This window comes from Eptesicus fuscus, chromosome 5 (assembly GCF_027574615.1).
Source record: "Eptesicus fuscus isolate TK198812 chromosome 5, DD_ASM_mEF_20220401, whole genome shotgun sequence".
NCBI lineage: Eukaryota > Metazoa > Chordata > Mammalia > Chiroptera > Vespertilionidae > Eptesicus > Eptesicus fuscus.
The window spans coordinates 96,071,433-96,097,730 of NC_072477.1; the positions used below are offsets into that span (position 1 = coordinate 96,071,433).

Sequence of the window (26,298 nt, forward strand, 5' to 3'; positions counted from 1 at the left end):
CAGGCGGGGCGGGGTAGAGTGCAGCAGGAAACCCTATTGCAGGATTTTTCCTGCAACGGGAACGCTAGTCTATACTAATAAAAGGCTAATATGCTAATTAGACCGGGAGCTCTTCTGGACGTCCTTCCGGACAAAGCCATGGTGGCAGGGCTGAGGCAGAGGCAGTTTGTGGCAGTCAGACCAGGAGGGCAGGGCAGTTGGGGGTGATCAGGCTGATGGGCGGGGGGCAGACAGTTGGGGGCAAGCAAACCAGCAGGGGGTGTAGTTGGGGGTGAGCAGGCTGGCAGGGGGGCCCCGTTTGGGGCGAGCAGGCTGGTGGGGGGGCAGTTGGGGACAAGCAGGCCGGCAGGCAGAGTGGTTAGGGGTGATCAGGCAGGCAGGCAAGCAGTTAGGAGCCAGTGGTCCTGGATTGCGAGAGGGATCTCCCAGATAGGAGAGGGTGCAGGCCGGGCTGAGGGATCTCCCCCCCCCCCCCCCCCCCCCCGCTGCCGCCCATGCACAAATTTCGTGCACCAGGCCACTAGTTTCCTATAATGGAGATCTTCTGTTGATAAATTTACTCAGTTTCTGGAAAATTTTTTATTTCTCTTTCATATCTAAAGGATAACTTTGCTGGATATATTTTTCTTGGCTGGTACTTTCTCTCTTTCAGTAGTTTCAATATTTGATTTCATTCTCTTCTAGCTTGTAGAGTGCTGAGATGTTTTATGATAACCTAATGGGCTTTCCTACCTAGGTTAAATTTGTTGGGGCTAGGTTAGTTTCTCCTTTTCCCAGGCTGCTTCTAGAATTTTGTGGTTTTTATGTGTATTGAAGAAGGCCTTTTGAATTGAGGTATTTAGATGTTCAGGTTTTATTCTTAGGTTCGAGGATCTAGCTCTTTCCATAGGTTTGGAAGTTCTCATCAAACTGTTTGAATAGGCTCCATTCCCTTCTCTCTTTTTCTTCTTCTGGTATGCCGATTATTCTTATATTGCTTTTTTCTGATGGAGTCAAATAGTTATCATAGAGCTTTTTTAATTTTGGGGTGTTTTTTTTAATGCTCAAATCTGTGTCTTCTTCCCTCTGCATCATTTCTAGATTTCTGTCTTTGATATCACTAATTCTTTCCTCTATCTGTTCAGCTGTATTTCCTGTGCTCACTAGTTCATTCTTGATATCTTTTTATTCAGTGTTTGATCACCAGAATTTCTTTTTTTTTAAGTTCCAAAACCTTCCCCCCCTCCCCCCCCCCAGAACTGTAATCTTCAATTTTCTATTTAAATCATATATTTTCATGTTTTTAAGTTTATTTTCTGGAGATTTTTTCATTCTCTTTCTGAGCTGCTTCATTACCTTGGTTATTCACGGTATTTGATGTATTCCTTCTATCAAGGCATGTATGTATGAGTGGCAATTCTCTAGGAGATTGATATAGTCTTTCCTATATGGCAGTGATGGCGAACCTATGACACGCATGTCAGCACTGACACGCGTAGCCATTTCTGATGACGTGGCCGCCTCAGCGGTTGCAGGCCGAGGATGAAACATTTGCGAAATAATGTTTTTTCCTCAAAGTGACACACTACCCGAGTTATGCTCAGTTTTTTTGGCGAAGTTTGACACACCAAGCTCAAAAGGTTGCCCATCACTGCTATATGGGAAAGCCCATTTTCAGTAGGTGGTGCTGAATCTAATTTTTTTTTTTTTAATCTCTCTTGCACTTCTCTAGCTTTTCAGATCTCTGCAGTATGGTGGAGAATGGCCTGTATTTCCTGGGAAGGTGGATGCCTTCCCTGTGATCTGGTCATTCTGATCCCAGGGGAACACCTCAGGGTAATGCAGTGGACAATGGGGCTCCAAAGCCATGAAATCCCATTGCTGTCCTCACAGCCAGACACCACTGGCAGTGGGGGTGGGGTGAACTGAAGGATCCCTGCTGCCTCCTTTGTTGTTTAGCCTTCCCCCAACTTCCACCCCCCCCATACCTGCTCTTCTACCTGATCCTGGGATTAGTTGTAGAGTGTGCACTTATCTCAGGGAGAAAGTGTTTTTATAGCATCAGTTCTTGGGTTTGCAGATAAAGTGCTCTACAATCCAATAGGAAGGATGAAGGGAGGCGAGCTCTGGGAGATTAACCTTTTGCACTCGGATGTCGAGTGTGACTCGACACAGTTAGCATCGGTAGCAGCTCTTTTTATACTCTTCGAATGTATCAATTATTTGAAATATAAAAAAAAAATCCAAATAAATAAGTTTGTATGAAAAGAAACTCCATTTTTTTTATTCTACTGCCGCTCTTTGTAAAATCTGGGGTATTTAAAAAATTAAAATCCCGAGTAGAATAAAGGAATCGAGAAAAAAGCAAGCGAGTGCAAAGGGTTAATAAGGGAAGGTGGCCAGGCTCTGGCTTCATGGTTTTGTGTCTCTGTCTGGAATGCTTATTGGCAGACAACCCTGGCTACACCTCTGTGCTGTGTCACTGCCCAGGTCACTGGGCTCAGCCGAAGCTCACACTGCTCACTCCTGTAGGAATGCTAACTGTTTTTGCTCCTTCCGGCTGAGGGGAGTGCCATCCACAGCCTAGTTCCTTTTCCTTTCACCTCCTTGGTTGCTCCTTTAGCTGTTTCAATGCATGGATCTCTCAGATGTGTTTGTTCATTGAGCAGGGAATCCTTCGTTGAATTATAGCTGTTCAAATTGTTCAAACTTCAAGGGGAACTCTCACGCTGCCGTTCCTTTGATATCACTCTATATTTAATGCAGTTTCGAACTGTATTAATGTCATACAGTATTATCATTACCTATATAAAGTATCTGAGATTTTGCAAGTTGAGTCCTTAGAAATTATTTTTCTTCATTTTATGTAAGCAAACCAGTGTTGAGTTCACAATTTTTCATTTTCTCCTTAGTCCTTATTGTACTTCATTGTGTCTAAAGTTACAATTACTGATATTAATGAAAGCCAGTAAAAATAATATTGAGTTTGCTTCAGAATTAATAAAATGTGGTATACTCAACAACTTCAAGGTGGTACTGTCCTGAGAAGTAAAGACACTTGACAAAGAGTGGAACATAATTTTTATGCACTGTAGACTTTTTAGTTGTATAATTGGCAGACACCTAGAAGTCAATGGTTGATTGGAAGTGGAAGGTTAGAAAATACCAGAAAATTGTAATGAAGAATCTGTAGTAGTCGATTGGTACAAATTAACCAAGATGAATTTTTTGATATACTGGTATAACAGATGGGATGTGTAAAGTAAGAAAACATTAGGGGGAGCATGAGAGATTAGTATGGCATACACAAATATATTGAGCACCTATTGTGTGCCAGGCACTTGGGATTTTTGCAGATAAGACAGTTGACTGGCCTCAAATTGACAATCTCTTAGGGGGAGATATATAATAAACTAATATATGAGTTAGAGAAAAGTGCTGCCTTATAGAAAAATATAGCTGGATAAGAGGAAATAAGATAATTTTGGGACGTATGGGTTGCTATATAGAAGTAGGTGCTGCTACATAGAAGTGAGGAAAGTAGGCATGAATAGAGGTGGTATAGGTGGAATATTCCAGGCAGAAAACAGTAAGTGTCAAGGCTTACTGACAAGACTGTGCTTTTGTTTGAATAAGGTAGCAACAGTGTTTTTACACTTGAAAAGTGTTTAAAGATAATCTCAGAGAGGTAGCAAGGGCCAGATCGTGAAGAACCTTGTAGACTTTGAAACGGATTTAGGCTTTTACTAATAGTAAGATGAGAAGTCCTTGGAGGATATTGAGTGACTTCATGTGAATAAGAGAAGCAGGAGATAACTTAAGACACTATTACATTAGTTGAAGTGAGAATTTAGGGTGATACAATAGAAGTAGTGTGATTCTGGAAGTATTTTGAAAGTATCAGCTAGTGAACTGGAAGTTCAGAATGACTCCCAAGATTTTTATCCTAAGCACTAGAGGTCCGATGCACAAAGATTCGTGCAAGAATGGGCTTTCCTTCCCCTGGCTGCCGGCACTGCCTTTGCTCCGGCTGGGACAGTGCCTGCGTATTCAAATTAACCCTCCATCTTTGTTGGGTTAATTTGCACACTCCTGATTGGCTGGTGGGTGTCGTGGAGCTATGGTCAATTTGCATCATTCTCTTTTATTAGTGTAAATTTGTAAGCTGAAGTTGTATGTATTGAGATGAAGGCAATAGAACCGAAGGTTTGGGGACTGAGGAGAATCAGGAGTTTTGTGTTTTAGTTGTTTTAGGTCTGTAAGAATCCTGTTTATGGCACCAAATGATGTGGAGTAGGCTATGAGTCTGAAGTTTTAGGAAGAGATTGGGCTGGAATCATTAGCACTTAGAGTGAATTTAAAACCATGAGACTAGATTTCGTTTAGACTCTGGAGATTGAGTCAAAAGCAGACTTTCTCTACAGAGCTAGATAGTGAAAGGAATGGCTGTGTTCATATTTTACCAGCCGGAAGTTTGTCCACCCTTGCTATAAGACAGCTTTGGATCGATCCTGTAACAAACTGTCCTATATAATAAAAGCCTAATTATGCAAATTGATCGAATGGCGGAACTACCAGTCCCTATGACGTGCACTGTCCACTGGGGCGGGGCGGGGGGGGGGCAGACGCTCAACACAGGAGCTACCCCTAGCCCGCAAGCCCCGGCTGGTGGCGGGGGGTGGGGCAGACGAGCGGGTGGCGCCAGGCCAGCCAAGGTGGGTGCCACCAGGGACCCCACTCGTCGCCCCACAGATCGCCCCTGATCGCCGGCCAGGCCTAGGGACCCAACCCGTGCACGAATTTCATGCATCGGGCCTCTAATTTGTAACAAAAGGGAGATAAAGAACAAAACTATGGCTGGAATAGGTTGTGGATTAAAGGAAAGGATTCTTTTTTCTTTCTTTTTAGAAGATGGGAGCCTCTGAAGCATATTGGTATGCTGATGAAACCATTTCAGTAGAGTACAAAAAACTAGAGGCAATTGCTAGAGCAATGTTGAGATTTAGTGTGAGAATTAAAGGATTGGCCCTAGATTGAAGCTTTGATTGGAGATTGCAGTTTATTGGTAATAAGAAGGCAGCTTATCACTTTTGTAGTATATATACTGATTATTATTGGCAGTTTAATTATAGCTGTAGAGATCACTGGCACCAGGTGTGTGTGTGTGTGTGTGTGTGTGTGTGTGTTTTAGAATCAATTTTAGAGAGAGGAAGTGGAGGAGAGAGAGAAACATCAATGTGAAAAACATCGATCTGTTGCCTACTGTACGTGCCTCTACTGGGGATTAAACCTGCAACCTAGATTTATGCCCTGACCGGGAAGCAAAACCCCACCACCTTTTGGTGTATGGGGCTATATATACTCTAACCAACTGAACCACGTCGGCCAGAGTTGTAGCACCAATTTTTAAGTTAAACATGGGAAGGGTTATTTGGACTATACAGCAGTTTCTCTAATAATGATGTTTTAGTTCAGTGCTACTTCATTATAAATACAAAGTTGATGAGATGCCAAAGGAACTTAACTTTTGTTTATATCAATTATCCTATTATAAAATTGGTTTCATTATTTGTTTTTAAGTCTTAGAATTAACTATGACGTTGAGTGAGGACTTCTGTAGCTGCAGCCTTTGGTACCATGCATGCTCTGCAGAAGTGCCTTGTAGGTCACTGTTAGGAGGAAGAGAAGAGAGACCCAATTCCACTTCTATCTGTTTTATATATCTGTTCTGGGTAAGATTCATTTGGAGTTTCTTTCCTAAAGGTTTTATTGAAAACCACTTTTTAAAATATTTTAATTTATATTCTGTAAATATGAAACAATAGATGTTCTATTTAAAAGAACTGTAATGCCAGGTGATGATCTGCTGTAGCTCTCCAGAATTGTGTATTACCCTTTCTCAGTCACATTATCCTCTAGACAGCCCAACCTACTCACTCCCTCCTTTTTCCCAGAATTGTCCTGATAAGTGCACATTTATAGATTTTCTTTTGATAAATATTTAACTAGTAATGAAAAGTTCACTTTAAATGGTGTCCTTAGAAAAGGATATCTTTAAAAATTTACATGGGGGTATGTGCTCAGGTCTCTCCTCTTAGCATCATTTCTAGATTCCTATCTTCAATATCACTAATTCTTCCCTCCATCTGGTTGGCTCTTTTTTCTACGCTCAGTAGTTCATTCCTAATTTTCTTAATTGCATACTTTATTTCCAGGATTTCTGATTGGTTTTTGTTTTAAAGTTTTAATCTCTTTGGTAAAGTACTCGATTTGGTCATTAATTTGTTTTCTGAGTGCACTGAATTGCCTACCTATATTTTCTCGCATCTCTGAGTATTTTCAGTAGCGTTGTCAGTAGAAAGCAAAATGATCTCTTTGGAGAAAGTTTTAATGATGACTGAAGTCATGGTGTTGGCATGAAAGAAAAGCCATGGAGATTAGATGAGTTTGTAGGAGTGATTAAACATACATTTGTGGAGATAGCAAGTTTAGTGGCTATAGTGAGGAGCCATGATGAAAGCAACTTAAGCAAAATGGACTTCATGATTAGGGTCAGTGAGAGAACAAAACCACATCACCTTTGCTTGTTAATAGACAGGAGAATAGAAGAAGCAGTCACACTTGGGTTTAAATCACAACTTATTTTTTTAACCTGGTTTACTGTTTATTTATTTATTTATACATACATACATACATACATACATACATACATACATACATACATACTAGAGGTCCGGTGCACGAAATTCTTACACGAGGGGGTGTGTCCCTCAGCCCAGACTGCACCCTCTCCAACCTAGGATCCCTCTCACAATCCAGGACTGCTGGCTCCCAACTGCTCGCCTACCTGCCTTCCTGATTGCCCCTAACCACTTCTGCTTGCCAGCCTGATTTCCACTAACTGCCCTCCCCTGCAGGCCTGGTCACCCCTAACTGCCCTCCCCTGCAGGCCTGGTCACTCCGAACTGCCCTCCCCTGCTGGCCTGGTACCCCCCCCCCCAACTGCTCTCCCCTGCAGGCCTGGGTCCCCCCAAATTGCCCTTCCCTGCAAGCCCGGTTGCCCCCAACTTCCCTCCTCTGCTGGCCTGGTCACCCCTAACTACCCTCCCCTGCAGGCTTGATCGCCCCTAACAGCCTTCCCTTGCAGGTCTGATCCCTCCCAATTGCCTTCCCCTGCTGGCCTAATCACCCACAACTGCCCTCCCTTGCAGGCCTAGTCCCTCCCAACTGCCCTCCCCTCCTAGCTATCTTGTGGTGATCATCTTGTGTCCACATGGGGGCAGCCCTCTTGTGTGTTGGAGTGATAGTCAATTTGCATATTACTCTTTTATTAGATAGGATAGAGGCCTGGTGCACGGGTTGGGGCTGGCTGGTTTTCCCTGAAGGGTGTCCCGGAACAGGGTGGGGATTCCCTTGGGGCATGGGGCAGCCTGGGCGAGGGGCCTGTGGTAGTTTGCAGGCCGGCTACGACCCAAGCGGAGGTATCTGGGATTTATTTATCTTCTATAATTGAAACTTTAGCCTTGAGCAGTGTCCCGGGCAGGCCAGGCTGGGCAGGAAGCTTGGCTTCCTCCATCGCCAGGGGCAACCTAAGCCTCCTGCTCTCTCCAGCTCTGTGGCTGCCGCCATTTTTGTTGGGATTTATTTATATTCTATAATTGAAACTTCGTAGCCTTGAGCGGAGGCCTGGGCCAGCCAGGGCAGGAAGCTTGGCTTCCTCCATTGCCGGGAAAACCCAAGCCTCCTGCTCGCTCTGTGGTCTCAGCCATCTTGGTTGGGTTAATTTGCATACTCACTCCTGATTGGCTGGTGGGTGTGGCTTATGGGCATAGCAGGCATACGGTCAATTTGCATGTTTCTCTCTTTTATTAGTGTAGATTTATTTCAGAGAGGAAGGGAGAGGAAAGATAGATAGAAACATCAATAATGAGGGAATCATTGATCGGCTGCCTTCTGAACACCCCCTAGTGGGGATTGAGCCCACAACTCAGCAGTTTCCCTTAACCAGAATCGAACCCAGGACCCTTCAGTCCACAGGCTGACGTTCTAGCCACTGAGCCAAACTGGCTAGGGCACCTGTTTACTTTTTACAACCCTTTTTATTTGGATACAATTGTAGATTTGCTTGCAACTGTAAAAAACCTACAAAGAGATCCAGTATATCCTTTATTCAGTTTGTCACAGTGGTAACATCTTACATAATCTTCTCTCTCTCTCTCTCTCTCTCTCTCTATATATATATATATATATATATATATATAAATATATTTATGTGTGTGTGTGTGTGTGTGTGTGTGTATATATATATATATATAAAGCCTAATATGCAAAGTGTCCCCTCAGGCGTTTGACTGGGAGACCAGGAGTTTAATTGCTCGCTCTGACATGTGCTGACCACCAAGGGGAGGCGCAGAACGAAGGAAGGCTCTGGTCAGCAGCTAGAAGGCCCCAAATCGCCCTGATCGCCGGCCAGGCCTAGGGGCCCTATCCATACACGAATTTCGTACACCAGGCCTCTAGTAATTGTATATTATACAACCAGGAAATCAATATTGATACAATCCACTTGTCCTACGCAGATTTCACCAAATTTCCATGCCCTTATGTGTGTGTGGATTCAGTTCCATGCAATTTTATCATGAGTAGATAATCATTACTGCCACTGTCAAGTTACAGAATAGTTCTTCACAATGTCTTGTGCTTCTGTTTTATAGCCACAGCCACCTCATTCCATTCCTCTCTAGCAACCACTAATCTGTTTTCAATCTCTATAATTTTGTCATTTTAAGAATATTATATAAATAGAATCACAGTATGTAACTTTTTGAGATTGATTTTTTTTTTTTAATTTGGAATAATTCTCCTGAGAAACCAAGGAAATACGTATTAATAATGCATTTCTACTTTATTGTTGAGTGGTGCTCTATGGTATGATATATCTCAGTTTGTTTAACCATTCACCGTTGACAGACATTTGGATTGTTTGCAGTTTTTGGCTATTACCAATTTAGCTGTAAATTCATATACACATTTGTGTATGAAATAATTTTTAATTTCTCTGTTACAAATGCCTGAGTATGATTGGTGGATTATACGGTAGGCTAGCTGCTTAACTTTTTAAGCAGGAAAATCTTCCCTTGCTGTTGTCAATCATCAAACTACGTTATGAATTACTAGAGGCCCGGTGCACAAAATTCATGTATGGGTAGGGTCCCTAGGCCTTGTCGGTGATCAGGGCCAATCTGTGGGGCAACTGGCTGGGGTCATCGGGGGGCCCCCACTGGGACCCACCTTTGCCAGCCTGGGTCCTGTGGGCAGCTCCTGTGTTGAGCATTTGCCCCCTGGTGGTCAGTGCATGTCATAGCAACCAGTCGTTCTACAAGTTGTTCCGCCATTCAGTCGACTTGCATATTAGGCTTTTATTATATAAGATTACTCTTGCCAGAATTTAATCTTCATGAACAGTCCTAACTCCAATCACATGCTTCTGTAAGTCATTACACAAATACCTGAATTTTTTTAAGGAAAGGCATTTTACTGGATGCTAATTTAATGTTTCAGTATTTGTACCTAATGTGGCATGATAGTAGATGTACCAGATTTGCTTTTCATTGTGCTCAGAAAAGAATATAAATAACTCTTCTGGATAACCTATACTTTCATATTTGGTCATTCTATTCAATGGAACAAATATCCTATTTATTCAGTATATTATGGCAATTTATTTTTAACCTACCAAACTCTTGAGCATATTTTCACAGAGGTACGTTTTGCTGCTAATCTTTTTTACACATAAAAGTTATTGAGTGCTGTCCTGGCCAGTGTGGCTCAATTGGTTGAGTGTGTCCCGCTGCACTGAAAGGTTGCGGATTCGATTCAAGGTGGAGGCACATGCTCAGGTTGCAGGTTAGGTCCCTGGTATGTAGGGGAGGCAACTGATCAGTGTTTCTTCTCCACATTGATTTTTTTTTTCTCTTTCCCTTTTCTTTACTCCGTCTCTAAAATCAAAAACATTTTTTAAAAGATTATTGAGTGTTCAAAAAGTGACAATCAAGAATCTGAAATTTATAGCAAAGTGGCATAATGTACTCTATACTAGGTGTACCGGTTAATAGTGAATTTTGTAATCAAAGAAAATATGATAATTTCAAGAGAAACATCAAAAGTGCTTTATTCAAGGTAATGTCCATCGCTAGCTATACATTTTCCCATCTTTCAAGTAATTTGTGGATACCGCCCCAATAGAACTTTTCTTATTTTGAGGCAAACCATTCAGAGACCCAATTTTCCACTTCTTCGTATGTTTTGAAGTGCTGCTCAGAAAGTGCGTGTGTCATCGATCGGAACAAGTGGTAATCTGAAGGAGCCAAGTCTGGTGAATATAGGGCAGAGATGGGCAACCATTTGAGCTTGGTGTGTCAAACTTCTCCAAAAAACTGAGCATAACTCAGGTAGTGTGTCACTTTGAGGAAAAAACATTATTTCGCAAATGTTTCATCGTCAGGAGCAGCAAATGTTTCATCCTCAGCATGTGACCGCCTCAGCGGCCGCGTGTCATCAGAAATGGCTACGCGTGTCAGTGCTGACACGCGTGTCATAGGTTCGCCATCACTGATATAGGGGTTGGGTTATTACTTCCCAGGCAAGATCTTTTAACGTGTCTTTAACTGGTTTTGAAGTGTGTGATGGTGCGTCATCATGAAACAAAATTACTTTGGTATGTCCTCTGGAACATTCTGGTAGTTCCACGATCAAAGCATGGTTCAAATTTTTTATTGTCGGTAGTGATCAGTATTAACGGTTTCACCTGGTTTTAGAAGCTCATGATACACCACACCTTCCTGATCCCACCAAACGCAGAGCATTGTCTTATTTCCAAAGCAATTTGGCCTTGCAGTCGATGTTGATGGTTGACCTGGATCAACCCATGATTTTGTGCGTTTGGGATTCTCAAAATAAATCCTCTTTTCATCGCCAGTCACAATTCGATGCAAAAAAGACTTTCCTTTTTGCCATTCAAGAACATTTTACTGATGACTTTCACATTTTCTATTTGTTTTTCCTTCCGTTGATATGGCACCCATTTTCCTTCCTTTAAGATCTTTCCCGTTACTTGTGAACAATCGAAAATTGTTTGCTGAGCAACGTTTTAATCTTTCTGCAAATTGTTTTGAGTTTGACATGCAGCTTCATCCAAAAATGCTTGTAATTGTTGCTACAGTTAGTTTTTAATGCTTTGTTAGTGGTCTGAATTGTATCAGATGTCTTCTCAATATCTGTTGATAGCATATTTTTAAAAAGTTAAGTTCAAGATTTATATTCAATATTTAGCCATTGTGCATTACTGGACTGAGGTGTGTATGTAGTTGTGAGTTCCCGTAATTCTGTTATTGTTCTATGGTTCTTGTCATCTTTGCCATGATTTTGCACTTGGTTACTTCCTGGAACAGATTATACACAACAGGAATTATTTTTTCCTTGAGAGTTTGAAGCAGTTCCTCAATAAATCTATATAATCTAAGTCTGGCTAGTGCTGTGAATTGGACAAGAAGGGTTCTAAGTGAAAGATTGAGACTGAAGGGAGAGCACTGAAGTGTGTAATACTTGTCCAGAACATGTTGCCATAAAATTGTTATGTAGGTTTTATCAGCAAATATGATCTGTTGGTGCTTTCCCCTGATCATTCTGAGCCTCTGTTTTTATTTTTAAACTACCTTGTTATATAAGTAACATTTGCATCTGACACTTAATGTGTATAAAATTGGTTTAGGCAATGTGGCAATGTTTACTTTTTATAGACACACACTAGAGGCCCAGTGCACGAATTTGTGCACAGGTGGGGTCCGGCCATCCTGGCCCCAATTGGGCCAGATAAGGGCTGGGCCTGTCACAAGGAGGAGATGGTGGGAGGTTGGCCAACTGGCCTACCCCAATCGGGCCGATTAGGGTAATGGGGGCCCGTCGGGGGCAGGGCTGGCCAGCAGGAGGGGCTGCAGGAGGTTGGCCATCCAGCCCTGCTCCCTATTGGTGTGGGGTGTGAGATTAGGGGTGGGGTGCTGGGGGAGGGGCTGTAGGAAGTTGGCTGGCTGGCCCAGTCCCCTATTGGGATCAGGGGCGGGGCCAGTTGGGGGGATGGGCTGCAGGCCAGTCAGGGGCAGGGCTGACCCCGCCCTTGATTGAGGTGGGAGAGTCTGGTAGTGGGCGGTACTTATTAAAGGATACTTTTGTGAGCAGTAACTGGGAAGAATGGGAAAAGAGCAGGTTTGAGCAGAGGAATAAGTAAAGCTGCAATGCTGGCCAGGGATCAGCCTCAGCTAACCACATAGAGAGCTCTTGGGTCAATGGGAAAAAAAGGAGACATATGTACCTGATCAGGCCAGTTTGCTGGTCACAGTGGACTTCATAGCAACGGGGCGTTATGGTCACTGGCTTTTTATATAAATAGATTTCACAGTTGAACTAGTGGACACAATATCCAATGTTTTCATTTCTCTTAGACATGTATCTAGAGTAGAATTGCTGGGTTACATGATAAGTTGTGTTTAACTTTTTCAGGAACTGTCAAACTGTTTTTGTTTCAAAGCAACTGATTATTTTACATTGACAGCAGCAAGTTGTATGAGAGTTCCAGTTTCTCTGTGTTCTCATGGACAGTTTATTATATAGTCTGTCTTTTTTTTTTTTTTTTTTACTATAGCTATCCTAATGGGTATGAAGTGGTATCTCACTGCAGATTTGATTTGTATTTCCCTAATGGTTAATGTGTTGAGCATCTTTTCATGTCTTTTTTTGGCCACTTGTATGGCTTCTTTGGAGAAATGTTTGTTGAGATCTTTCACTCATTTTAAAATTGGTTTATTGATTTCTTTTATTGAGTTGTAAGAATTTTTACTAGTGAAACTAGGTAAAAGTTCTTTGTGATTGACTTGCAAATATGTTCTCCCATTTTGTGGGTTATCTTCTTGATGGTGTCCTTTGGAGCACAAAAGTTAAAATTTTGACAAACTTTAATTTATCAAATTTTTCTTTTTTTTTTGCTTGTACTTTTGGTGATAATTTATGCCTATATTTTTTAGTTTTAGCTCTTACATTTAGGTCTATGATTCATTTTGATGTAGTGTTGTATATGGTGTGAGGAAAGGGGGCCCAACTCAACTTCATTCTTCTGCATGTGCACTTTCCCTTAAGTATTTTTGTAAAATCTCCATTTCTAGCCTGTAGATCTGTAGTCTGGAACATTTTTTTTTTTTTTTGCCAAGGGCCATTTGGATATTTATAACATCATTTGTGAGCTATACAAAATTAGCCTGCTATATTTGGTCAAACATTTAATTAACTCACTGCTAATGCATTGGCAGGGCCAGACCAAATGATTTCTCTGGCTTTATACAGCCTGTGGGCTAGACTGCTGCAGATAACCAATAAATGCTACTACACCTGTAAGAGTAGGGATGGTATGGGTGGGTCCAAAGGAAATGATGCAATAATGTACATTTCTCAAATATGTTTTTATCACTATAAATATTTAGCATATTTATTTGGGATAAACATAGGATAGCAGTACTGTTTTTAAAATAAGCTTTATTAATGAAATCCAGTGAAAGCTGCTGCATCTCTCATTTATCTGTTAGTATGAAAATTTTTGGTACTAGCTGTTAACAAAGGACTTCCCTTGATAGCATTTATAATAGATACAAGTGCAGATGTATTGTTGGTAATGAGATTGTTCCATGTGGTGAACATCTTGGTAAAAGTTTGAAACAAAAACTAAGTACTCTACAGTACAATTCGCACAACAGTTAAATTCCTAGAAAATTCAGCATATTATATTAAGCAGAATTAGGTCCTAGGCTCAACTCAATTATGAGCTGATTTTTCAGACAGGTTACAGTTCTTTGAGAAATGTCCTATGCACAGTAGGAACCCTTAGCCCCCTTTCATTTTTTATTTTTTTTAATCCTCACCTGAGGATATTTTTCCATTGACTATTTTTAGAGAGAATGGAAGGGAGAGAGAGAAACATCAATGTGAGAGAGACACATCGATTCGTTGCCTTTGCACACACCCCAACCAGGGCTAAAGTGGAGCCTGCAACTGAGGTACATGCCCTTGACCAGAATCGAACCTGGGTCCCTTCAGTCCCCAGGCCGACGCTCTTTCCATTGAGCCAAACTGGCTAGAGCTCCCTAGCCCCCTTTCACTAATTGTCAGTGGATACTTTCATCTAGAGTAGTGCTGTTCACTGCACTATATGTGCAATTTTAAATTTCCTAGTAACCAACATCTGGAATTAATTTTAATAATATATACTATTTAACCCATTATATAAAAAATAGTTCATATAATCAGTATAAAATATTAATGTGCTTTTTGTACTGAGTTTTTTAATCTAGTTTGTATTTTGCCCATACAGCAAGTCTCAACTTAGAGTAGCCATATTTCAAGTGCTCCATAGCTATATGTGCCTACTGGCTATCATTGGGATAGCACAGAACTAGATTAATCTAGTTACAAGGGACTGTCAGATACAAGCTTGTTGTTAACACATCATTTTATCCATCCGCCCACCCCAAGAGACATAGTCTGATTACCACAACATTTTCTTTTTACCACCATTAGCTTATATCAATTGGTAAATTAGAGAATGGTATCAATATAAACAAGTTGTGTTGGTTTATATGTGAATTTTTTTTTCCTCAGCAGAGGATCAGAATAGCAGGATTAGGGTTAAACCTTCAAATAGAAAGAAAAAAGCCTCAACCAGCTGCTGCATAGGCAAAGTGCTTAAAGAAAAACATTTTTTTAATCCTCACCCAAGGAGGATTTTTTTCCCATTAACTTTTTGAGTGAGAGGAAGGGAGGGGGAAGGAGGAAAGAGAATGACAAATGGTTGGTGTGCTTCCTGCACAACCCTCTGATTGGGGCCAGGGATCTAACCTGCAACCCAGGTACCTGCCCTTGACCAGGAATCTAACCCTTGACCCTTCAGTGTGAGGGCTGACGCTCTTAACTGCTGAGCCAAACCCGCCAATACTGCTGCTCAAGTTTTTGTTTAGTGTTAGTGTTCTGGTTATAATAAATTTGCATAATTTTGAGTGATTTGCTCCTACTCTTTTTCCCATATGGCTTTATTTTTAGTGTGTAATTTTGCAGAATTCAAAGTTTTCCAGGAAAACATGTTATGGCAAAATACCCATTTCAGGGCTTTCTTTGTGAAATCCCCTTATTTTAAGTGTGGTTTCTGGTTTTGGAGAGATGAGAGGAGGACCAGAGATAGTGGAAAGTAATGCATTAATTAGAATAAAGTGTGGCTAAGATACCACACCAAACCATCTTGAGAGTATTTATTAAAAATTCAGTTTTTGGAATCCCATCCCATTTACTGTGAATTAGAATCTCTGAGATTTAACCTTGAAATCTTATTTTTTAATATAGTGGAATTTGAGATCCCTGCCATGCCTGTTAACTACTTTTATTAGTTTGAAAAGTGGTTTGGGGTGGTAGAGGTTCTTTGATTTTTTTTTTTTTATTGGAATGACTGTTTACTAAAATTATATATGTTTCAGGTGTACAATTCTATACTACATTATTGTATTGTGTGTTCACCACCCCGTCAAGACTCCTTCCGTTGCTATTTACCCCCCTCCTCCCCATACCGGCTTCTACCTCCACGCATCCACCTTTCCCTCTGGTCATCACCACTGTTGTGTTTGTGAGGTGTTTTTTGTTTTGTTTTGTTTACTTAATGCCTTCAACTTTTATCACCTAGTGCAACCCCCCTCCTCTCTGACAGCTGACAGTCTTTTCTCCATGTCCATGAGTCTGTTTGTATTTTGTTAGTATATTTTGTTCATTGGATTCCACATATAAGTGAAATCATATGGTACTTGTATTTCTCTGACTAGCTTATTTCTCTTAGCATTATGTTCTCTAGGTCAATCCATGCTGTCTCAAAGGGTAAGAGATCCTTGTTTTTTACAGCTGCATAGTATTCTATTGTGTAAATGTACTACAGTTTTTTTATCTACTCATCTACTCATGGGCACTTGGCTACTTCCAAGTCTTAATGATTATAAATAACACTGCTGTAAACATTGGAGTGCATATATTCATTCAAATTAGTGTTTTGATGGTTTTTTAAATATATTCCCAGAAATGGAATTGCTTTCCACAGTGGCTATACCAATCTGCATTCCTACCAACAGTGCATGAGGGTTCCCTCTTCTCCACATCTTCGACAACACTGTTTGTTGATTTAGTGATGAAAGTCATTCTGACAGGTGTAAGGAGATATCTCATTATGGTTTTAGTTGCATTTGTCTGATGATTAGTGACATTGAGCATCTTTTCATATATCTATTGGCCATCTGTCCTCTTCTATTCAAGTTCTTTGCCCATTTTTAATTGGATTGTTTTGGGGCATGCGGGGGGGCGGTAGGGTGTGGTGACCGGTTACCGGTCTCCGGGTGTTTTCTGACCTTCCTTGATATACGTCTCCTCCTCAGCTGGCCTTCAGTTGGTAATTCCAGGTGAATATTCTCCAATTTAGTTATATTTTCAGTTTGGCCCTGGGACGAGGTGCAAGACAGGTCTGCCTATTCATCTGCCATGTAATGTGGTACTTTATTTCATAGATTTAAGCTATTTCATAGAATGTTTTATTCAAGAATATATGCAAATAAATGTCAGGGCATCTAACCCAGGCTTCTTAATGGATAAGTCTGGGGTTCATTTCACTCAATGAAATTGGCCTTTCCTCTCTCCCTCCTTCTCCCCCCCCCCCCCTTCTTATTGCTGAGATATTTATGGAAATTTTTGTGACAACCTCAACTATAATAAGTGTACCTGTACGATATTCTAGTAGTCTATATTACTAATTCTGTTTCTTTTGTATTTAACTATAAACCTGATTTTTAAAAATTTTTATGAGTTACATCTAAAAAGTATAAATTTCCGAATAGTTCTGCATAATTTTCTTTAAAACTTCTAGTATTAATTTTTCTTTGTAATTGAGTGTGTTAGGGTCCTCTGACTGCTCCCCAGGTTCAGTGATTGTCTAAGTGGACTCACAGAACCCAGTATATAGTCATTATCATAGCTATGATTTATTATCATAAAAGGATGCAGAACATAATAAAAGGGAAAGGGCATGTGGAGCAAAATCAGGAGGGAACCAGATACAAGCTTCCAAGAATCTTCTCCAGTAGAGTTACACAGGACAGGCTTCATTCCTCCAGCCGTGAATTGTGACAACACTTGTAAAATGTTGTGTACCAGGGAAGCTTATTAGAAATTTAGTGCTCAGGACTTTCATTGGACTTATTACGTAGGCACCTCTGCCTAACACGTACGAAAGTCTGGATTCTCGGTGGGAAAAGCAGGTGTGCAGCATAAATCATTGGCACAGTGAGCAGCTCTTACAGTTATTGTTGTGGGAATGCTTCTGAAATCTAGGTTCCCACATGCCAGTCAGGGGCAAGCTCTGCAAGCAAGCCTTTCTAAGGATAACAGTCTTAAGCTTGCTATGTTAACTTTTCTGCTCACTGACCTTATTTTTTACCAATTTCTTCTTGATTTTGTTCATTCGCACAATGTTTATTGAAGAATTTATAGTCTACTTCGTTAATAGTTTAGTGTTTTACATAAATACATACTGTTCAGCAAGATAAAATTAAAAACAACTAGGTGAAGAAACCATCAGGCCTCTCAAGATGCAGGCTGGTTGGGGAATTTGCTCTTTGTACCACCTAAAATGTGCTCAGTACCTAGGTAACCCTCTTTTGTATCTTTTTAAATATATTTTTATTGATTTCAGAGAAGGAAGGGAGAGAGAGAGAGTTAGATACATCAGTGATGAGAGAATCATTGATTGGCTGCCTCCTGCACGCCTCCTACTGGGGATCCAACCCACAACCCTGGGCATGTGCTCTTGACCAGAATCGAACCTGAGACCCCTTGCCCTGCAGCCTGACTTTCTATCCACTGAGCCAAACCGGCTAGGGCCCCTCTTTTGTATTTTGTTATATCGCTGGCTTTATTGGGTCTTTGGGTCTGCTTTAAGCTGGTCCCTATCCTAGGTTAAATGTTGGCTATTGCCTTTTCTCTTGTCATACTCTTAATTCAGTCTGAGTGCCCAGTGCTTGCTTATTATATGCAAGGCAAAGTTAAGAGTCCCCTACTTTTCACTTCTAATGGAAGAGACTTCTAGCTCCACTTCAGAATTCCTAGTTCTACATAGATCTGCTGATCATTTCTATTTTAATATCTAAAACCTTATAGTCATCTTCTGTCTGTCCCAGTTCACTCTTTTAAATCTTATTAGTTTTTTCTGTTGATTATGAAATAGTTAAATGAGTTCTTATTCATTTCTACTCATAATAACTGGTTCCTACTGCTAACTAACTTCTGGACCATTTAACCTTTTGCACTCGGATGTCGAGTGTGACTCGACACAGTTAGCATCAGTAGCAGCTTGTATGTCGAATTGTATTGAATATATCAATAATTTGAAATATAAAAAAATCCAAATAAATAAGTTTATATGAAAAGAAACTCCATTTTTTTATTCTACTGCTGTGCTTTGTAAAATCTGGGGTATTAAAAAAATTAAATCCCGAGTAGAATAAAGGAATCGAGAAAAAAGCAAGCGAGTACAAAGGGTTAAATTGTTCTTTCCTCTTCCAGTTTTTGTTCAAATAGTTGAGAATTATTTTTAACTTGATGCTGAAAAAAAATAAATATGTGGAATGAATTGAAATACTAATGGTTAAACCTTTTTGTGTCATTAATCAATGTTTTTGCAAGTCTGGATTTTTATACCTTAGCTTTTCTTAAGACAAGAAAAACTTATCTCTGATGATCTCTGTGATGTGTAGATTATTCATAAAACTTAGGAGTTACATTTAAACATTTTTTAGGTAGAGTTGATCCTGTTACTAGAAAACGACATTTTTTATCATCTTAAAAGCAAGCACCTTCCAAGAGACTTAACTTTTTAAAAACTTGATACTGTTTTAGTTGGAAAATAGGTGAAGCTATTTAAGAAACTGAGAAATAATTGCAAAAACATATTGGATAGTTGTGATTTTCAGGTCTGTATTGTTGAATTTTTGTACCTCTTTTCCTCTATGTTGTGTTTCTGTCATTCCCTAATAAAACTTTTATTTTTAAAAAAAACCCAGTTGTTAGAAATGATATGGATAAGGTTTTGCTCATCTAATTATAATAACACTAGAGGCACGATGCACAAAATTTGTGCAGGGGGTGAGGGGGTGTCCTTCAGCCTGGCAGTATTAGATCCCTCTCGCAAGCCAGGTCCCCTCGCTCCTAACCTCCCGCCTGCTCGCTCCTTACTGCTTGGCTCGCCGCCGCTCCTTAACACTGCTGCAGAGGCGGGAGAGGCTCCCGCCACCACCACTTTGGGAACACGCTGACCACCAGGGTCAGCTTCTGCATTGTGCGTCTGCCCCCTGGTGGTCAGTGCGCATCATAGTGACCGGTCATTCTGGTTGTTCCGCCATAAGGGTCGCTGGGCTTTTATTATATAGACTGTTCCATATTAGCCATGTAGTATGTGTACTGATTAACCCACATTTTTAGTAGGCTCACAAATACTTTATGTATTAATAAAGAGCATGAATATGTATGTATTCCTGATCTTATGTAAAGTGACTTAGGGATATACTAGTACAGTGATATATATTAAGATACATGACATGATGGAAGCCAGTTTAAATTAAATATGAAGTAAAACTTATAATTTTCTTTTTTTAAGGGACCAGTTACTCTCCACAAGAAAATTCACACAACCACAGTAGTCTTCATAGTTCAAATTCACATTCTTCTAATCCAAGCAATAATCCAAGCAAAACTTCAGATGCAGTAAGTATATAAACACACCCAATTTTGTTTTTTATTTGTTTGTTTTTTAATTCATTGCAAAACCCAAACCCCTCAACACCAAGTCTTGTTAAGTCTAATGTTGTAAAAAAAAATTTTTTTTTCATGTAAGTTACCTTTTTCTTAATGTTTCCTCATTAGAATTGAGGATAGTCCAAGAACACCATAATGATATTATTTGTCAGTATTCCTTTATAGAGCAAAATTTTACCGTTGAGATACAAAGAACCTCAGATTGTGAAACTTCTGTAGTTTAACTTGAGCCGCTCTTTTCCATAATATATAAACTTCTTATATATGTATTGAGGATCTACTGTTGCTGTAGTTATACACTCTTTTAGACAATAGTGACATAAAGGTCCCTTTTCTCAAAATTCTAATACATTCATTAAATTTTTTAAAATAAATTTTTATTGATTTCAGAGAGGAAGGGAGAGGGGGAGAAAGATAGAAACATCAATGACGAGAGAGAATCATTGATTGGCTGCCTCCTGCACGCCACACACAGAGGATCCATCCTGCAACACTGGTGGAGCTATTCAGCAAAAATTTAATAAGGTTTTAATTTGCCAAGCATATGCTAGATTGTAGTTATGTAGAACTAGGAAAATGTGGCTCACGTTAAAGGAACTTTCAGGTCTGTGGTAGAAACCAAAAAATAAAACAGTGCATGTTAATGTTGCTTTGGGAGTCCTCAAGATGAGGATGGACTCCCAGATTGATGAGGAGGGTATTAAAGTGTATGTAATGCTCCCCAATAGATTGAATGTAATATAGCCAGTTAAGAGTTCTGGAATTTGTGTAATATGCAAAGGAACAGCACCTACAAGAGAAATGTGAAATAGTTTGCATGTTTGGAGAACTACAGGATTTTGATAATATGGCACAGTGGAAACAGTTCAGGTTACAGAGATGAGTGGGTGTCAGTCACAGAGTTATGTATCTTGCCAAGGAATGTGAATTTTATATAAAGGCAGTGGAGACCTATTGAAGGATAAAACTGGTGAAGTAACATCATATTTGCAGCTTAAAACATACCAGATAGCTACATGGAAAATACATTATAGAAAAGAAAGAACAACAAGAAAGCTATAGAAGTGTAAGGTTGAATCCAACAGAGTTTTGTCTTGATTATCTGGGTGATCATCATACCTTTATTGGCATTGAAAGACCCTATAAAGGGTCTTTATCTAGTTGAAGCAGTGTGGATAGTACATTTTTATAGAAAATTGAGACAGCAAAGATAATTTTCTAAAAATAAATGTAGAATAGTTTTAAATATTGTGCTAATCAGGGTCTAGTTGGAAAAATAGAAGTCATGCTTATTATGTTTAGCACAGTTTAATAACAATTCTATATATAAGATTGATTAAGCAGATACTGAGGACTGAAGAAAACAAAAAGGGACATTGAATACATATATAATGATTACCCCTTTGGGCTGAGGATCAATAGGAAAAGGTTGGGGTTATCAGAACTGAATAGCTTAGAAGGAGGAGCCCTGCAGAGCTTTCTTTCAGTGTTGTGATGAAGCTAAATCAGGTTTGGAGCAGATAGCTGGAAACTGGAACTATGGCTACTATGCTTCTCCTTTGTCCTCCCTTTTAGTCTTTCTCTAATGCCTACTATTAGCAGAATCTAACAGGAGGCTAGCTGGCTAAATAGAATGTAATTTGCATTATTCCAACCCTAGTATCACAGAACAGAATATAGAAGGGTGGTATTAAGGCAGGGTCAAGAGCTTGATAAACTGTCACAGGTGTTATCATCAGATTGCTTGTGATGGGTTATTTTCAATGAGACACAGGATTTTAGAATGAATAGTTGTGTGTGTGTGTGTGTGTGAGAGAGAGAGAGAGAGGGAGGGAGGGAGAGAAATGGCTTTATTTACAAAGTAACACCTCTAAAGTTCTATTTATTATTGACAATTCAGATTTGGGCACTTGCTGTTAGGACAGAAGGCAGGCCCTATAAACATTGTTTTGGTTTAAAAAAAAATACTCAGGGAAAACAGATTCTGATTATTTTGATTTTCAAGAAATGGATTAACAGTGAAACCAGAAAGGATAAATAATGGGCATCATATAGTCTTGAAAGACCCAAATCATAAAGGATGTCAGGGAATTTCATTATAGGAGTGGAAACTGAAGACCATTACCAGAATGGATTTAATGTTATGTGTTTTCAGGATCAGGGTTTCCCCTTGCTATAGATTTTAACTGTTGGTATATAATTAATCTCCAAGTAGTGGTCTTTTACATTATAATGTACCCAGCCATTATGACACATATATCAGTTAGAAACTGTAAATTTAATGTTACAGAGGGCTTTTGAACATTTCTCAAGGTTTCTTAAAAATTGTCTTTCTTTGTCTTAAAATCACTTCAAATGGAAGTTTTTGACTAATGAATACATAAAATTACCTTTCATTTAATATTTTCATAATGAAAGAATAAATGAACAGATGAACGTTATTTTAACCTTTAAAAAAACGTTATTTTCCATCTTTCAGGTTTTCAAATTTTAATTCTATCTTTGAAAATCAGTAACAATATTATTTAGATTACTACATAGACATTTGGTTGTATAGTGACATTTACTAAGTTATCTATTGGAAGTCAAGTTGAAATTACCTTATTATTTTAGTATTAGATTAAGATTCACATGTAGTTTCCTTCTAAATACTATGATAAACATTAATTATGTCTAACACAGAGCCTACCTAGCCCATAGTGAACATTTAGGAAAAGCTTGTAGGATGCCTCCTTCATAATATAAATCATGATAGGACTTACAGGTATTATGTAGACTATTTAGATAAGCAATGCATATTTGTGTTTTTTATAAAAAGAAGCCTCTGGATTTCTTCATTTAGGAAAGTTTTTAATTCCCATTTTAAAGACATTATAATTGAAATCTTCCCTTCCGTGTATCCTTCACCAATTTTGATTTGTTGGGAAACATTTTAAATTCAGTCTTAGAGGATTGCATTATCTTCCAACTTCTTCTTATCAGTTAAATATCCTTTGCATATTGTGGAGCTTTTAAGTTTGAAGTTCTCAAGATCTATTCTCTGTAACCAATCTTGCTTAAATATATTCCAGTTAATTGAGAAAAAAAAAGAAATTTATTAGAGAACTCTCAGGTCTCCATGAAATTCTTTGTTACAATGAGTGTCATCTTTGATGTTGTTATTTTATGAACTACTCTTGATTAGCAATTCATAAAGTAATTCCAGGATTGACTTTCATTTCCATAGTTTAACTTGGAGAAGGATGTGTTTTGAAGTGAGTAGAAAGGGAGATGCTTTTTTTAAGTAGAGAAAAATCAACACTCATATAAGAGTACTAAAAGGCATTTTGAATTGAAGGAGAGCAGATAGTGGCTCAGTAACTGTTCAGTGCTAGTCTTGTCTTTTAGAGTAGCCATTTTTAGACTTTTAGTCTCAAGGTGTCTTCACATTCATGAACATTGAGAGTTTTTGTTTATTTGGACTCTATTATCAGTATTTACCATGTTAAAAATTAAAACTGATAAATTTGAAACATACATAATTCATTTAGAATCAATTGTCAACCCATTATATATGTAACATCTAATATATATTTTAAACATTTTTATGTTTGTTAATCCTCACCTCAGGGTATTTTCTTTCCATTGATTTTAGAGAGTAGAAGGGCAGGAGAGAGAGATTGATTGCCTTGACCACAGGCAGGGATCGAACCTGCAACCCTTCAGTGTGTGGCTGATTTCTAACCAGTTAGCCACACTGGCCAGGGCCTTTTATTGATTTTGAGAGAGAGAGGGAGAGAGAAACAGAGAGAGAGGGAGAGGGAGAGAGAGAGAGACATCAGTGATGAGAGAGAATCATTGATCAGCTACCTCCTGGATGTCCCCTCCTGGGAATTGAGCCCACAATCCTGGGCATATGCCCTGACTGAAAATCAAACCAGCAACCTTTCGATGCATGGATGACACCCAACCAACTGAGCAACACCAAACACCAGCCAGGGTGGCTTATAATATATTTTATGAAAGATAATGTCTAAAACAAAAAATAGACATTGAACATCTTTTGAATGCCTGACTTAATAGAAGACACCTATAATTTCATATCTGCATTTAGTCTTTTGTGAACAAAAATCTGTGCAGTCTGAGAAAACACAGTGTTCTTATGGTAGAATGAGGAGAAAAGCAGTCATCTTAGTTTCATTATGAAAATAGTTTTGATCTTGTGAAATGATCTGGGTGCGTATGTTGGCAACTACATCAAGCTTAACTTAGAAAACTTGTATGTTTTCAGGCCTTTTGTTTGCTTAGTTCTTAATTTTAGGTATTTTTAATGATAAATTCAATACCTGTGTATCTAATGTATTAACATGGTGACAATATTAATAACAATGCATTGTATAATTGAAATTACTAAGAGAGAACTTAAACGTTTTAATATAAAAAGATGAGTATTGTGTTAACTAGATGGGCAGAAAAACCCTTTCAAAGTGTATATGTATATCAAATCATCCCTATGTACACTTTAAATAAATTACAATTTTATTTGTTAGTTATACCTCAATAAAACTGAAAAGAAATAAAGTGGAATAAAAAGAAGTTGAACACCTGCTGTTTGTTGCACATTAGCATTTAAAAAATAACTCTACTACTTAATTTTCCTCCCCCCCACTTTAATCTTTTTTGAGGGTGGAAGAGGGGTGGTGAAAGCTAAAGTTGCTGGTATCCTATCTAATAAAAGAGTAATATGCAGATTGACCATCACTCCAACACACAAAATGGCTGCCCCCATGTGGACACAAGATGGCCACCACAAGATGGACAGCAGGGGATGACAGTTGAGAGGGACCAGGCCTGCAAGGGAGGGCAGTTGGGGAAGATCAAGCCTGCAGGGGAGGGAAGTTTGGGGGGGACCAGGCCTGCAGGGGAGGGCAGTTAGGGGCAAATAGGCTGGCAGGGGAGTGGTTAGAGGGTGATCAGGCTGACAAGCAGAAGCAGTTAGGGGCAATCAGGAAGGCAGGCAGGTGAGCAGTTGGGAGCCAGCAGTCCTGGATTGTGAGAGGGATGTCCAACTGCCTGTTTAGGCCTGATCCCCGTGGGCTTTATCCAATCTCCACAGGGATCGGGCCTAAACGGGCAGTCGGACATCCCTCGAGGGGTCCCAGATTGGAGAGGGTACAGGTTGGGCTGAGAGATTACACCCCCCCCCCCCCCCCGTGCACGAATTTCGTGCACCGGGCCTCTAGTGTGATAATAATGCTGTACCCTGGAACACATACTTGTACTAACCTAAGATTTGATAGGCAAAATCAATGCAGTGTCGTAGACACATGCTCTTCAAGGTTCTGGTTTTTGAACTTTTAACTGTTCTGCAGTTGTGCCAGAATGTAAATTAACTATCATTAAGTAAACTTTAGTTTATTTTAATTTTTTCCTTAAAGCAAGACTTTGGGCTAGGGAAACATTATTCTGATGAAAACTCCTTATCTCCTCCAGGACAGGAAACAGTTTTCAGACCATCACTGTGAAGAACACTGGTCTAAACCATTCTCTTATCTACTCTGGTTTACCTGCCTCAGATCTCTTTCTACTTCTTCAAACCAAATCAGTAATCCCATATAACCACTTGCCAAGCAAACCAAACCAAAAATTTCCAGCTATATCCATAGAACGGCTCAGTATGCTTAATAATTTAGCTATAGGGGGTAGTAGGTGATGTAGAAGAACTGAATTTTGCCTTCTGTGATTCCTGCAGCTTGGTGTAACCTGATTCTGCAAAGTAGGGGGATTGAGCATTAACTTTCCACTGATTTTAGAGGTGTGGATGCATAGGGCTGATTTCCAAATAGCTTCATTATTCAGAGACATAAACTTGAGATTATAAACAAATAACAGGATCTGCAGTATTTATTCAACCCTAAAAATTATTATGGCATTTCCAGAATTGGTGTTGATTTAGTGGAAATAATGGAATCTGCAAACCTGAATTTTGATCCTTTTTCTGCCACTAATAGTTTGTAGCACCTTTGGACAACTTATAAGTTATCTCCACTTGTTTCCTCCTTGGTAAAATTAAAGCTTGAGTTGGCAAGGCATAAAAGCTCCTCTCTTCAAGCTTTAAAATTGTGTCACCCTACGCTATGGTGAACCCAGAACAAGGATAGGCTATCAAAGTATAACATTATTTCATTTTAAACTTAAAGTTTTTTTAAAAAAATAGTTAAGAAATTCATCTGAAATGTACTTGGAATTCTACCAGACTTCCTGTGGCCAGTGCTACAGGTACTTAAACTTTCACTTTCTGAGATCAGTTCCATAAAAACTGGGCCTTTCAGTTTTTTCTAATTTCATTCTAATTTTATAGTGCCTTTAAAATAACTGCAAGAGACTGAGAATGTTCAAAAGACAGAC

The 26,298-nt window shown here is 39.4% G+C and overlaps 1 protein-coding gene across 10 annotated transcripts in view; it reads left to right on the plus strand.

Annotated features, from left to right (window-relative positions):
• Nucleotides 1-26,298, plus strand: part of WAC (WW domain containing adaptor with coiled-coil) — a 96,963-nt gene that overhangs the window by 32,805 nt on the left and 37,860 nt on the right. For all 10 annotated transcript variants that reach the window (XM_028158873.2, XM_054716589.1, XM_054716590.1 and 7 more), the window contains exon 4: nt 19,754-19,860. In XM_028158873.2, coding sequence (XP_028014674.1) covers nt 19,754-19,860 — 107 coding nt within the window. The remainder of the gene's footprint in view (nt 1-19,753; nt 19,861-26,298) is intronic.